The following is a 13,496-nucleotide window of genomic DNA, read 5'->3' on the forward strand; positions in this document are numbered from 1 at the left end:
CAGACCTTTGATATTTTTTCTAAAATCCATGTACAGTTCAGATTTCTCCTGGCAAAGAAAAGTTATAAATCAACATCGCAGTAAGTTTTTACCTCAGTCTTGATCTGTTTTTATTTTTATAGCTGCCCTTTGATCTGATGAATCAACAGACACAATATGTTTTTAATACAAAATGCACCAGATTTGCTTGTATCTGCCTTCTTGAATTTTCCATCTGTCTTCTATTGCTTCCAGAAATCCCATTTAACTGCCAGTGTGGGAAAAGCCTAAAATACATAGAAATGACTTTAAAGTCCATTTATAATTTCTGATCTGGAGGTTTCACATTACTTCTTCTCAACTGCTAAAGGGAAAGCCTGCTGTGAGTTAGGCTGCCAGGGTCAGTGAGAATCAGTCAGGAGCTCCCTCCTTATTCCTCCTGCACATCCAAGTCCATTTAACATTTCTCTGGACCATTGGAAATCAGCTGGTTTAGGCAGCAACTCCCTGCCTCAGTTTCCCCACCTGGTAAATGAGCATAATCACACGTAACCCATTTTTTAAAACAATGTGGAATCCAGGTGGATCACATTGCCTCCCTCTGTTGCTCCTCAGAACACTCCCTGGAGGTGATAAATGTCATCATTTCTAACACAGGCAGTGCTTTAGGGATCTCTGCAGAGGAAGTTTCCAAGGCTGTCTCACACAGCCATTTTAAGTGACAAGGATTGCTGAAGAATCTCTCCCATCCTCTTCATCTCCATCCACAGGACAGAAGCTAAAAGCCAAAAACTGTTCTGATAGAAAGGGTCCAAGAGAACTTTTTTTTTTCTGGAATAACAAAAATCAGGTCTGGAAGGTAATTCATTATCTAATTCATCCCATGTTCTCAGACTGAATCCCTTCCTATTTAGTTTTTTGATACAATCAAGAAACACTCCAGACCTCCAGTAATGGAAACTCAGTGCCTGCACTTGTCATTCCTTCCCAGAGCTTCATTTTTTTCACTGTTGAACATTTTCAATGTCCAAATTACATTTTTCCTTGTGGATTATAAACCCACGACTTCTTGTTTTTTCAGTTATTGACACAGAAGCCACAGTATCCTTTTCCTTCTTGCAGCAGCCTTTTATATTCTAAAACACAGTTCCTATGTCTTTCCCCAGGTTTCTTTTTTAGGCAGCACTTGATATCTGGATCACAATTAGTCTCCTTTGTTTATTGGCCTTGTTCTTTTTAAACAAGTGGCAGAGGGAGAAAAATCTGTGAGATATTTCAGAGTCCAGAGCATGGATGAGCTCCAAATGCTTGGGCTGGTTTGTGCTCACACTGAGAGAGCTAGTAGAGCTTTCAGACAAACTTTCCACTAAATTCAGCTGAAGAAGTAAACAGAGCAGGAAAAAGCATTTTCCAGATGAAACTTTCGTCCTCACAGGAGGAACAGTTAAACCTAAATTATTTTGGAGTCCGGCAGATTCAGGATTAGAGCCCAAATGCAAAGTTTGTCCTCTGCTAACATGTGGAAACTTCCAGACAGCTGTTATAAGAAATAAAAAGCTTTCTGAGACCTTTGACTTTAGAAAGAAACAGTCATCTCGAGCAGCCTAGAGTCTTCTGCCCAAGCCCATGGCTAGCTCTCACACAGCTACACTGCAGTAACAAGATGAGGGCAACATCCAGGACATCATTCAGAAAGTGGCTCTATTCTGAGGTCACCAGAGAAGGTCAGGATCATTGGCCTCAATGCCTCCTGTTTTGGGGTTTGTATGGGACAAAAAACACCTGCACGTCCCAAAAGATCATTTTCCAAAACTCACATGCCTAATGCCTTCCTTTGGGAAAAATACAACTCCCAGATGGAGCCATGTGCGCAGGAGTTACTGCACCAGGAAATATCCTAGAAAGACCTGTCATCACATTGTCTGGTCCCTGTTCAGAGAGGATGGACACAGGACTTCCTGAGAGACAAGAAAAGGAATATCCACAAGTGAGGCTGGGAGAGACACTGGGATGCTCAAACACTCAGGGGAAGCTGCCCATGGGCAAAGCACCCACCCAGGGGCAGGGGCAGGGGCAGCTCAGCCCAGCTCAGGCTGCAGCTGGCGTGGGACCAGATAAGGAAAGAGGCAACCCTGGGAGGTGGGAACTTTTGTCCTTATCAAGTGAGCTCAGCTGTGATAACTCCTCTGCCCAGGGCAGTGCTGGGACATTCACACAGAGCCTGAAGGTGCTCACTCTGCTGATGGGACATAATTGACAACAGCACTAATTTATCAGGCAGCTGTACCTTGTGAGAAGGTGTAAAAGACTCCCCAAGTGTCCCATGATCCACAACATTCCATCACTCAGGCATCCTTGACCCACAGCATTCTAACAACCATTACAAGCTCCCCACCCCTGGGCAGGTACCTGGGCATTCCCACCTGAACCTGAGTGAATATAAACCCAATAGATTGTGCATTCTGTGGGTTTTCCTAGGGTTTTCCTCACCATATGATGGATCTGGCCTGTGATCAGCACTTTGACCAACGGACAGTGAAATTGCATCAACCAAGTCTCACCACAAGTTTTCCAGGTGGTGAGATCTTTCTACTCTTACACATTTTCTTAAGTGATATATTTTTGGTTCTATACTGTCACATTACTGTAGATAATATATATATGTATATATATACTGTAGATAATAGAATATTTTTTTGTAGTTAATAAGAACCAAAGACAATTGTAGACAATATTATTGTAGACAATAAGAACCAAAACATATCTGTTTTCTGGGTTGTTCTAAAATAAATAAAACAAACTTAAATATGTGGATTTATAAACACAGATGAATCAGTGTTGTTTCCAGAACTTGGGTTACCCTCACGTTTTGGGGTGGGGTGTAACAGCTTGATGGCACGATATATTTTTCTTCCACTATACTCAAGGTAATTTGTTAATACTTATAAAAATCTCATATTTTATAATTAACTGTGAGATAGTTTAAACATTAGAAATAGAGGAAGACAGCTTTAATGACATATTCAACCTCAAACCAGTCAGGCAGTACCATTTTCAATGTTCCAATGTCCAGCCAAGTGGTACTGAAGAGTTTTAAGCCATGGGAATCCAAGAGAGTAGAAAGTTTTTTCTAGTGTGCATTTGAGCTCTAATCCTGAATTTGCCAGACTCCAAAATAATTTAGGTTTAACTGTTCCTCCTGTGAGGATGACAGTTTCATCTGGCAAATGCTTTTTCCTGCTCTGTTTATTTCTTCTGGAGGTCTCACTGGATGTGCACCCACTTTTTGGGTGTCATATGAGCAAGAAGGTTTCACAGGGAGAAACTAATGGCTCTGATGGTTCAGTTTTGGATCCATCTTGAGAGGGGACAGTCAGCTGGAATTTAGTGGACAACCACATGGGATGATTCCAGACAGAAAGGGTGTGAAATTGAATTCTGAGCACAGATAAAGCACAGGGAATCTGAGCTTCAGTTCCATTACCCATCCTGCAATGGAATTCCTATTTTATATACATTTTACTGGCTAGGGAGGATTACAGAATCCAACAGCTCAGGCCCATTTTTATATGAGCTCTTTGAAATCTGGAGCATGATGCCAAAAATGTCAGTGCTCCCAGATTGCCGTTTGGATAGTGACTTACATGAGTTTTCCCTGTAAGTCATTTACATATAGGAATTTCCATCCTGTGCTGGACCAGCAGTGTGTCTGCTCTGCTCAGTCTGTCTCTACCCTTGATCAATGCCAGATGTCCTGCAGGAAACCACATGCCAACAATTCCCTGATAGGTGAAAAAGGCTTCCTGCCTCTCCTGATGAGGAGCAGAGCACATTTATCACTTGGCACGTGGATGTAGGACACTGAGACTAATGAGGCTTGACCTGAAGAGAGCCCAAGTCACTGAGAGCCTTGATTTCATGTGATTTGGATTAAATCAGTAGATCCCACTGAGCAATCAGTTTAACTCCACTTCACATGCATTAGGATCTTTCAGTGCAGCTCCACTGATTTTGCTGGCATTGAGTCACTTGGAGTGACTGAGAGTCAAGTCCCAAAAGACTCTGCATCCTCCTTCCATCCTTCTTCTTTGGTGTTTTTTTGACAACATGCATCAAACACAGTATCCTGAGCTGTTGGTTTACACCAGAAAGAATTATATCTACACTGTCTGAACAGTAAGCAAGGATGGTTAGAGGTAAGAGCAGATGCTCAGATAGCACTTAGTGCTTTGGCAAAATATGGATTTTCCTCTTGGAATTTCCCATGTTCTGAAGTGCAGGATTTCCTATCTTCCTTGGCATGGATGGATGGAAAAAACAATTCACTTAAAATAAACAGTTCCCAGGAGATGCAGAGGCCAGGGAAGAGCCTGCTCCAGTGCTGAGCACAAGGCCTGAAGGCCCAGTTCAAAGCTCTTCAAGACAATAGCAAAGAAGAAAAAAAACTTATTGAGATGAATGGGATCAGCCCTGTATTCATTAAGCTTCAAAGTCCTCACAGGCTGAGGCACAGATACCACACAGCCACAGCCATACAGAGTAAATAGATCCAGCACTGCCAGGCCCCCCAAATAGCCATGAGAACTACGGGTCATAAAATCTCTCCTTACCTGTGGGGGTCCCAGCTGTGGGTTTCTCTGGATTGAAGGCACTTGAGATGGCAGTTCATGTTCACACTCAGAGTTTATTATTTATCAGTAAAACAGTCTCACTACTGTGAGTTCTGCAGCTTTTCATTAGAAGGCCCAAAATGGCCAACAATCTCTTGTTCCAAGGTCTTTTAAGACTAAACTATCCAATTAAGAACTGACACCTAGATTATTCTCTCTTTTAACCCAATAATTGATCCCAAAAAGCTGCAATGGAGACTTTCCTGCCCAATTACAAAATGCCACCCAAACCCATGAAGAAGACGGAAGAAGAAGCATGAAGAAGAAACCCAGGATGTCACCCTGTGCCCTCCATCTTGCTTCCATCCACAGCTCACTAAAAAATCCCAAAACCTCAATTTCTCACCAAGTGATACACCTACACTACTCTCCATAATCTATTTTACACTTTTGTGGATTAGAGGAAACTTTACTTTTGTGAAGTCTAGGAAATTTTCTCCATGGATGAGGGTCAAAGTCAGTGCTGCCCTGCGGGTCAGGGCACCCCAGAGCAGACAGAGGAATATTCCCAGTGCCCTAGGTTTGTTTCCACACTCACCTTCAGCTTTCCCATTGCCTTTCTGCCTGCTGTTCCTGAGGGGAGGCACCTCCAGGGACACAATTCCTGAGTTCTCCAGGATGTTCACCTCCACCCTCAGCCTCCCCACCAGCTGCTGGGGCCGGATGCTGACGGTGTACTCGTATTTCCCCAGCCTCCTCTGCAGCAGCTCCTCGTAATGCAGCGTGAACCTGGCCTGCATCTTGCGGGGGATGAAGACAGAGGCCTTGAATGTCTCATAGCCATTCTCCCTGGAAGGAAAATCCAAAGACAGCTTCACATCCCGTACACATCACACATTACCTCCTTCACCTACCTCCCCAATAGTTTTGCCTGACTCTGTTCCCTGTAAATAATCAACTGAACCCTCCCACTGAATCTTGTTGAACACATGTTGCATTTACCATTGAATTTTGCTGGTTTATCTAAAATAGAAATAGAATACATTAATACTATAAATAAAATATTATTATTTATAGTAAAGATTATAAATATAAATAAATATTATCATTATTTGCCAATTTTATTTATTTATAATTACAATATTATAAATAAATATAAATAAAATAGTAATGTTTGAAATTATCATAAATAAAATATAAATATTATAATTATTTACCCCATTTTTATTTATTTATAATTTTATTATTATAAATAAAATATTACTTTTTATTAATAAGATATTAATAAAGTATATTCTTGCTTCCCTCTTGAGGGAAGTGGATGACTCTGCTCATGACAGCACGCCAAGTTTCCTTGCTGTTATTCAGGAAGTAACAAGAATTCTTTCCCTCTTTGCTCCTTCCTATAAATCCATGGATGGGCATGCCAAGGTAGCCAAGATAAAGATGGCAGGAGAGGGCATCACCTCCCAGAACACACCCAAATTCACAACACTCACCTTCCTTCTGTGGGGCTTGGAGGTTTCTTGTGCCTTTCTTTGTCATCCGTGCTGTTTTTCTTTTCCTTCCCCGTGACCTCTCCATAATAAGTCTTGTTGCCAATGCTCCTGGAGAGATCAGAGGTGTCAGCATGGTCACCCTGCACCCGAGTACAGTGACAGGTGGACATTTGCTGCAGGTGCATTCACAGACTTGGATGTCAGAAGAATCTCAGAGTGCTGCTGGTGTCACTCTCCTGAGTCCACCCAAGCCTCTGGGACAAAACCCAACTCAGAAGTTCCCTGGCTGGAAATATCAGCTCAGTACAAAAGCAAAAGTCTCTTATTCTTCCTATTCACTCTAAATGGAAGTATTTCTTAAAGAGTGGGTCACCTATCACTTTTAGTCAAGTCTGAAGCTGTGGCCCCAATATTTGCCTGTAGAAGGGATCTGAGCATGACCAAACCAAATATGTTTGAGACCAAGAGTTTAATTTATTGGTCATTTCACTATGAGATTTCTCTCTATTTGATTAATCATTCACACCTCCAGCAGCCATTGAACCTATCTGCTGGCTGGAGTTAACTTCTGCTGTTGACATGAAATAACAAGAAAATTCTTAGGCATTACATTCAGTCAGGTGAGATAAATATATCTGCCAGTGTTGCTGAAACTTTCTCTGGAAAGGTTTTTAAGGTCTTCAAGAGAGTTTTCTCATTCAAATCAGAGAGAGGAGGAGAAGGAAATAGTTAAAAGACACTCAGAGGGGAAATAGAATAGTGTAGAATAGTTTCCCTCCCTGTTTACACCGAGGATTTGAATTTAGTATCATGGCATCCATAGACCTGGTCCGTGCATTAGTTACTTCTCGGGACTTCTGCTGGTCAGAGTGACTCTGAGATATGTACAAGTCTCTTTTTCCCAGCCCAGCAGTCAAAGAAGGAGTCAAGATTCTTTTGTTCTCGTTCTCAAGGTTGTTTATTATTTCTTATCTATAACATTCTTTCTCCAACCCTCCACAGGTCTGTCTGGCAGGTCGGGTTGTGGCATACTGGTGTTATCTTTTAATACTAAAAACTACGTTATTTACCATAACTTCCCAATACCTATCACCTATATTAGACAGTGAGTTTCTACCTTAAACCAATCCAAAAGTGCCAACATCACCCAGAACATGGAGGCTAGGAAGGAGAAAGAAGAAGGATGGGGCACGCCCAAATTCCTCCATCTTGGGACCCCGAGCCCCCATCCTAAAAACCTCAAAAATCTATTTTTCACCCTGTGACAAATTAACTCTTATTCTACTTAAACTTTCATGGCTTGCAGATCCTTACATAAGGTTGGTAATTTTTTCCATGGTTCAAGATCAAAGTCACAGGGGTCTTGGGCTCTGTGCCAGGGTCTCTGAGCCCCTTAGGAGGGTCCCGAGCCATCCAGGGCAGCCAGAGGGATTTCCTGGGTCCTGACACTTACTTACATGGTAAAGTTGGAGATGAAAGCTGCAGCTGGGATCTGCATCTCAAACACAGCTTCCCGTGCCTCGGAGCCGCTGTTGACCATGGTGCAGGACACGGTGGTGAAGGCATAGCGGGAGATGATCGTGGACCTCACGTGGAACTCGGACATCCGAGGCCTGGTTTCCTGTGGGAATCAAAAAGATCACCCTTAAACAGGTAGCTGGATAACTCACACCTTCAGTGTTTCAATGGGTTTAAGATTTAATGTGGACTAGATGCTTCCATGCAATGGGTATTAGATCTCCTGACAACAACAGGCAAGGTGGGCTTGTCCTCAAAATTTCAGGTGAGCTGCAAACAGTAAATCAGAAATGTTACTTTGTTCATGCACAGAGGCCACAGACATTGTCCAGTGCTTGGGAAAGGTCTGAGAGCTGTGCTTATGCCAGCCTTCGTGTTGTGAAACACCCTGACAAAATCCATCTGTGTCCTGAACTGAAGCTTTCAACTCTAACTGTGTGAGAGGATCAGCATTATTCCCTTGTGGCCTGGGAAGAGAAGCCCAAAATATGTCCCCATGGGGTCCAGAACTGTGTCACAGACCCTGCTCTGTGCACTGTGCACAACAGCAGATGGAAGACTTCTTCAAAGACTGACATCACCATTTATTGAAGAAGCACCTTCAAATTCATCCAGTCAGATCCCTGAGTTATGTAAACAGAGAAACTGCTGTCAATGGAGTCAACTGAGTCCTCCTCTGCTGAGAATCCATCCTGGAAGTCTGCACCAATAGATGAAGAGACTTAATAAAAAACATTGACACTGTGACATCTCAAGCAAAATATTTTAAGCCTTTTAGCCCACACTGGACTCCTTCCAGCAGAGAAGCAGCAGAGACAGCAGTGAATGACACATGATGTAGCAATGGAAGCTGAAAGCCAATTTCTGCTTCTTGGGAATGTGTTTTCGTGCACAAGTCCTGAGTTGGAGCATTTTTCCAGACTAATGTGTTTTTTGACAGCAACATCTCCATGGAGCTCAAATGTTTTCTTCCTGGAATACTTCAGTATACTTAACTGTAAGCAGCCCTTGAAAAAGGAAAATCTGTGCATTCACTTACACAATCAAAGACCAAGCCCTCAAAAGGAGAAGGGAGAGAAAGGGTAAAATACACTTTAAATACAGAGCAACCCCACTGAGCCAAATACAGTGAGACTCTTCCTATTGAGGTTGGTGAAAGCTCACAGTCACGTAAGAGTTGTGAGGACAGGAATAGGCTCTTCAGCTGCATGTCCAGGCTTTCTTTCAGAACAAAAATAATTCTGGCAAACAGCTTAAGAAAGGGAGCAAGTGTTTGTCTGAGTATGAAACAAGAACATTTCTGCAGTAGCTGATGGCATCAGGAGTAACTGAGCATCCAACTAACCAAGCTGCTGGACGTGTGGATTCCAGGCAAATGGAAGAACCAGGATCCACTGGAAACACAGATCTGCCAACAGACTTGGCCTAAAGCCCTGCCTGCCTACACTTGCAAGGCTTGGAAAGACTGATAATGTGTCTCAGATGAACCTAGTCATGATAGATATCTTTAATTTTAGGCAGATCAGAGCAGTGGATCTGTGGATCTAGGCAAGAACACCCCTGCACAGATCTAATGTCCCACTCTTAGAGCACTGCTTAATTAACTGCTGTTAATTAGAACTGGATTCTGCTGTTCTTATGAACTTCCCTGATACATAGGCATGGCTTCCCAGTCTCATTATCCTGAAGGTGGAGAAGATGGGGAGTTTTGATTGAAACAGGGTAGTAGGAATGTTTTCAGATATAATGAAATTCATTCAGATTCATTCACTCTTCCATGCCACTAATTGCCCGTGGCATAGCAAGGTACACAGAGGATTTAATAACACAAGTTATAGAAAAAAATAGAAACTACAGCAAATTTTTTGGTGTCAGACCTTCTGCATTCACGCCCATGTGCTGCAGCTCATAAAAATCTGTGGGTTTATATGTAGCTGACAGATGAACAGCAAAAGAGGATCAAGACCTTTGCCTTTCACTTGAGATACAAGTGGCTCTGCAGTGACCTGTCTGACACTGAGAATGCACTGATGGAGTCACAGGAGCTCAGGAAGTCTTTCAAATGTGACAGAGAGCATGAACTTGCCTTTGTTGTGACAACAGTGGGAGAATGGTTGTGTTGGGTGAGGAAAAAACCAGTTCTAACCCTGTAGCCTGTCACTGGCAGTGACCAACAGCACATGCTTAGAGGAGAGTCTAAAATCAGAGTGAACAGTCCAACCTGCACTGATACTACCCTGAAATATTCTCTCAGTTTTCAGTAATTTGTGGCTGAAGGAACTCCGGGGTCAAGGGTGGTATTTTTGTGGTATATTTGTATTCTGTGGATTTCTCTTCTATTACTTTACACAGCTGCTTTTTGAATCCATATAAACTTTTAGCATCCACAACATCCTGCTGCAAGTTCCACAGCTCAGTGGTATTTTATATGCAAAAAAAAAGTCACTTAGGGGTCTTTTTGCTAAAAACACCCTTTGCTGGCTTCAGCTGATCTCTGTTATAGAATCACAGAATGGATTGGGCTGAAAGAAACCTTAGGGCCCATCCAGTTCTAACCCTTGACATGGGCAGGAATACTTTTCACTAAACCAGGTTGATCCAAGCCTTGTCCAACTTGGCCTTGGACACTTCCAGGGATGGGGAAAATATCTCTATTTCACTGAACAAGCTCCAGCTCTGATATCCTTACAATCTGAGGAATGGCAAAAAACCACAACAAAAAATGGTATTCAACATCCCTCCCTCTTTCTGGTGGATAGGAGTTGCTGTTGGGAAAATCAAACACTGAATAAGGTCATCATACAGAGCTGAGGATGAAAGAATTGGTTCACCTTCCCATCCCTGGAAGGGACCTGCTATTCCCTGTATATAGAAAATAGAAATGGTGGGGGCACAGGCCATTTCCAAACAGGTTGCTCAGTCAGGCTGGGCAGGCAGCCCAAGTTCCACTCTGGGATTCCTGTGTTGCATTCCCTGGAGCTCCTGCACAATCCATCAGTGCCTGGTGCTCTGACTTATAGCTGCACAAATGCCTGTTTGTTTTCTGCACTTTTGTTGAGGCTTTTAGGTTGGAAATGGGGTGTGTATTCTGTTCCCATCTGTCAGAGGTGGGGCAGTTCTCTCTGTTGATGGGGCAGTTTTCTTTATCCCTCCCACAGCCAACCCTCCCTCCAGGAGATCTCTGCTGACCATGGCCACTGAGTGTCCCTACAGGGCTGATCCAATCCCAGCATCCCATGGGGAGATGCTCCGCCCAGGGGAGGAGCCAAGCATTCCTACCTGGATCCAATCTGAGCCTGGCACAGCACAGCAGTCTTTGTCCCCTGCGTTGCCAGAGGAGCAGCTTTCTGCTGCCCTGCATGGCCAGCGGGAGCCCAGGCCCATCTGCAGCAGCCCTGGAGCTGCAGAGGAAAACTCCCCCCTTGTGCAGGATCCCTGCTGCAGCAGAGCCACAGCTGGCACTGCAGGAGGGCTGAGCCCCCATGGGATGGGGCTGGGACACCGCCCTGACACACAGGGGGCAGGGACTGCTCTCACTCTGACTGTGGGTTGGTTTCTTTTCTGTAACATTGCATTTGTATTTTTAATTTTCCTATTAAAGAACTGTTATTCCTATTCCCATATCTTTGCCTGAGAGCCCCTTAATTTCAAAATTATAACAATTTGAAGGAAGGGGGTTTACATTTTCCATTTCAAGGGAGGCTCCTGCCTTCCTTGGCAGACACCTGTCTTTTCAAACCAAGGCAGCCTTCAGAAGATAAGAGGCAGCTCAAAGGGGAAAAAAAAGCAAAACAAACAATTTGTTTAATGTTATTATTACCATGACTTATCATCCCTATTAGAAATTAAGTGAGGGAATGCCAAGGCAGCAGATTAGCACACTGCCATGAGGCATGTTGGCTGGATGCTTTGTGGAGGTGTCCTGGGCATGATGATGAACTGGCAGCTGAGATTTTTCTCACCAAACAAATTTATTTTATGCTCATTTACATGAAATATTTGGAAGAACAGAAAAAGAGCTGAATATATGAAATCCATTCAGTATTTTTGCTTTATCAGTTACTTTAATCAAAACAAACTGACTGTCTCTCAAATTAGAAGTAATAAACTGGTAATAAGCCTGAGAGTTTCTCTCTAGGCTGCTGATTACAGTTTGTCAAAGGTGGAGGGCACTAGAAGCTGTTAAGGTGATGGCTGCTCAATGTGTGAAATGAACTGGGAATTCCCCAAAAAAGCCAGAAAAATAACTGGTCATGAGCAGCAATTCTACTGGCTGCCCTTCTACGTCTAAATTTTAGATTTCTGTGCTGGAAGAAGGATATTGGCTTCCTTGTTTTCTTCCTTTCTCTGGGAGATTTTGTCAGAGAACGACAGAGATCTTCAAATTCCAAAGCAAACTCCCTTTCTCTTCAAACTCAGTGAGATTTCATCAGGCTAATATTCACTGTGTTGTTAAGGTTGGTAACATTAGATGTTCTTCTTGCAAATCTGAGCTTGAGAAGAGGGACTGGGAAATATTAGAAGAACCTGTACCTGTTGCACTGACCAAAATTCTTTTTCCAGAATCTCACTGTACCATCAAATAGTTCATCTCTGGGCACGGGGATATGTGGAAACCCAGGGCACAGGGAATATTTCTGTGTCTGCTCTGGGGTGCCCTGACCCCCAGGGCAGCACTGACTTTGACCCTCATTCATGGAGAAAGTTTCCCAGAATTCCAGATAGACTGGAATCCACAAAAGTGTGAAATAGATTATAGAGAGTAGTGTAGGTGTATCAACTTAGTGAGAAATTGAGGTTTTGGGATTTTTAGTGTGTTGTGGATGGAAGCAAAATGGAGGGCACAGGGTGTTATCCTGGGTTTCTTCTTCATGCTTCTTCTTCCTTCTTCTTCATGGGTTTGGGTGGCATTTTGTAATTGGGCAGAAAAGTTCCCATTGTAGCTCTGTAGGATCAGTTATTGGGTTAAAAGGGAAAATAATCCAGATGTCAATTCTTAATTGGATAGTTTAGTCTTAAAAGCCCTTGTAACAAGAGATTGTTGGCCATTTTATGCCTTGTAAAGAAAAGCTGCCCAGCTCACAGTAGTGAGACTGTTTTACTGATAATAAATAATAAACACCTGAGTCCCAACATGAACTGCCATCTTAAGTGCCTTCACTCCAGACCCAGAGAAACCCACAGCTGGTACCCCAGCAGGGATGCACACACAGACACATATCCAGGGAAAGTGTAGCTCCCATGAGGTAAAACAAAGACAGGGAGTGATACATACCAGCCTCTGCAGGAATTTGGCCTGTCTTGGGACGCGCCGAGCGACCTGCAAAGAGTTCAGGGAGTGAGCAGGGTCAGTGCAGCTTACAGCAGACATGTCACTTGTTCAATCCCAGACACGGGGCTGTGTGACTGATCAACCATGGCCAGGTTCAAATGCTCCTCTGGTTAAAATTAAAACCTGAGTCTCTTCTGTATTAACAGAGCCACTGATCAAAGCTCAGCAGCGGAATGTGGCTGTCTTGGGCAAGGAGGTGCTGGGGGTTTGGGCAGTGGTGCTTGGCAAGGGACCCTCTGTATGATGGCTGTTGTACTTGCAGGGTTCCCCAGATGGAGGAAGGAATGATGAATCTGACTCCATGTTCTCAGAAGGCTAATTTATTATTTTATGCTACTATATTATATTAAAGAATGCTGTACTAAACTATACTAAAGAATACAGAAAAGATACACAATTCTAAAATGATAATAATGAAAACTCATGACTCTCTCCAGAGTCCTGACACAGCTTGGCACGGATTGGCCAAAGATTCAAAACAACCCCCAGCAGAAACCAATAAAACAATCACCTGTTGGTGAACAATCTCCAAACATATTCCAAAGGATCAAAACACAG

At 43.2% G+C, this 13,496-nt stretch overlaps 1 protein-coding gene across 1 annotated transcript in view; it reads right to left on the bottom strand.

The window, feature by feature from the left end:
• ITIH5 (inter-alpha-trypsin inhibitor heavy chain 5) overlaps positions 1-13,496 on the bottom strand; it is a 49,008-nt gene that overhangs the window by 32,502 nt on the left and 3,010 nt on the right. Inside the window, exons 2-5 of the mRNA XM_005494462.4 lie at positions 12,882-12,926; positions 7,546-7,709; positions 6,089-6,196; positions 5,188-5,438 (exon numbers count right to left, since the gene is read on the bottom strand). Coding sequence (XP_005494519.2) covers positions 5,188-5,438; positions 6,089-6,196; positions 7,546-7,709; positions 12,882-12,926 — 568 coding nt within the window. The remainder of the gene's footprint in view (positions 1-5,187; positions 5,439-6,088; positions 6,197-7,545; positions 7,710-12,881; positions 12,927-13,496) is intronic.

Source organism: Zonotrichia albicollis, chromosome 4 (assembly GCF_047830755.1).
Source record: "Zonotrichia albicollis isolate bZonAlb1 chromosome 4, bZonAlb1.hap1, whole genome shotgun sequence".
Classification (NCBI taxonomy): Eukaryota; Metazoa; Chordata; class Aves; order Passeriformes; family Passerellidae; genus Zonotrichia; species Zonotrichia albicollis.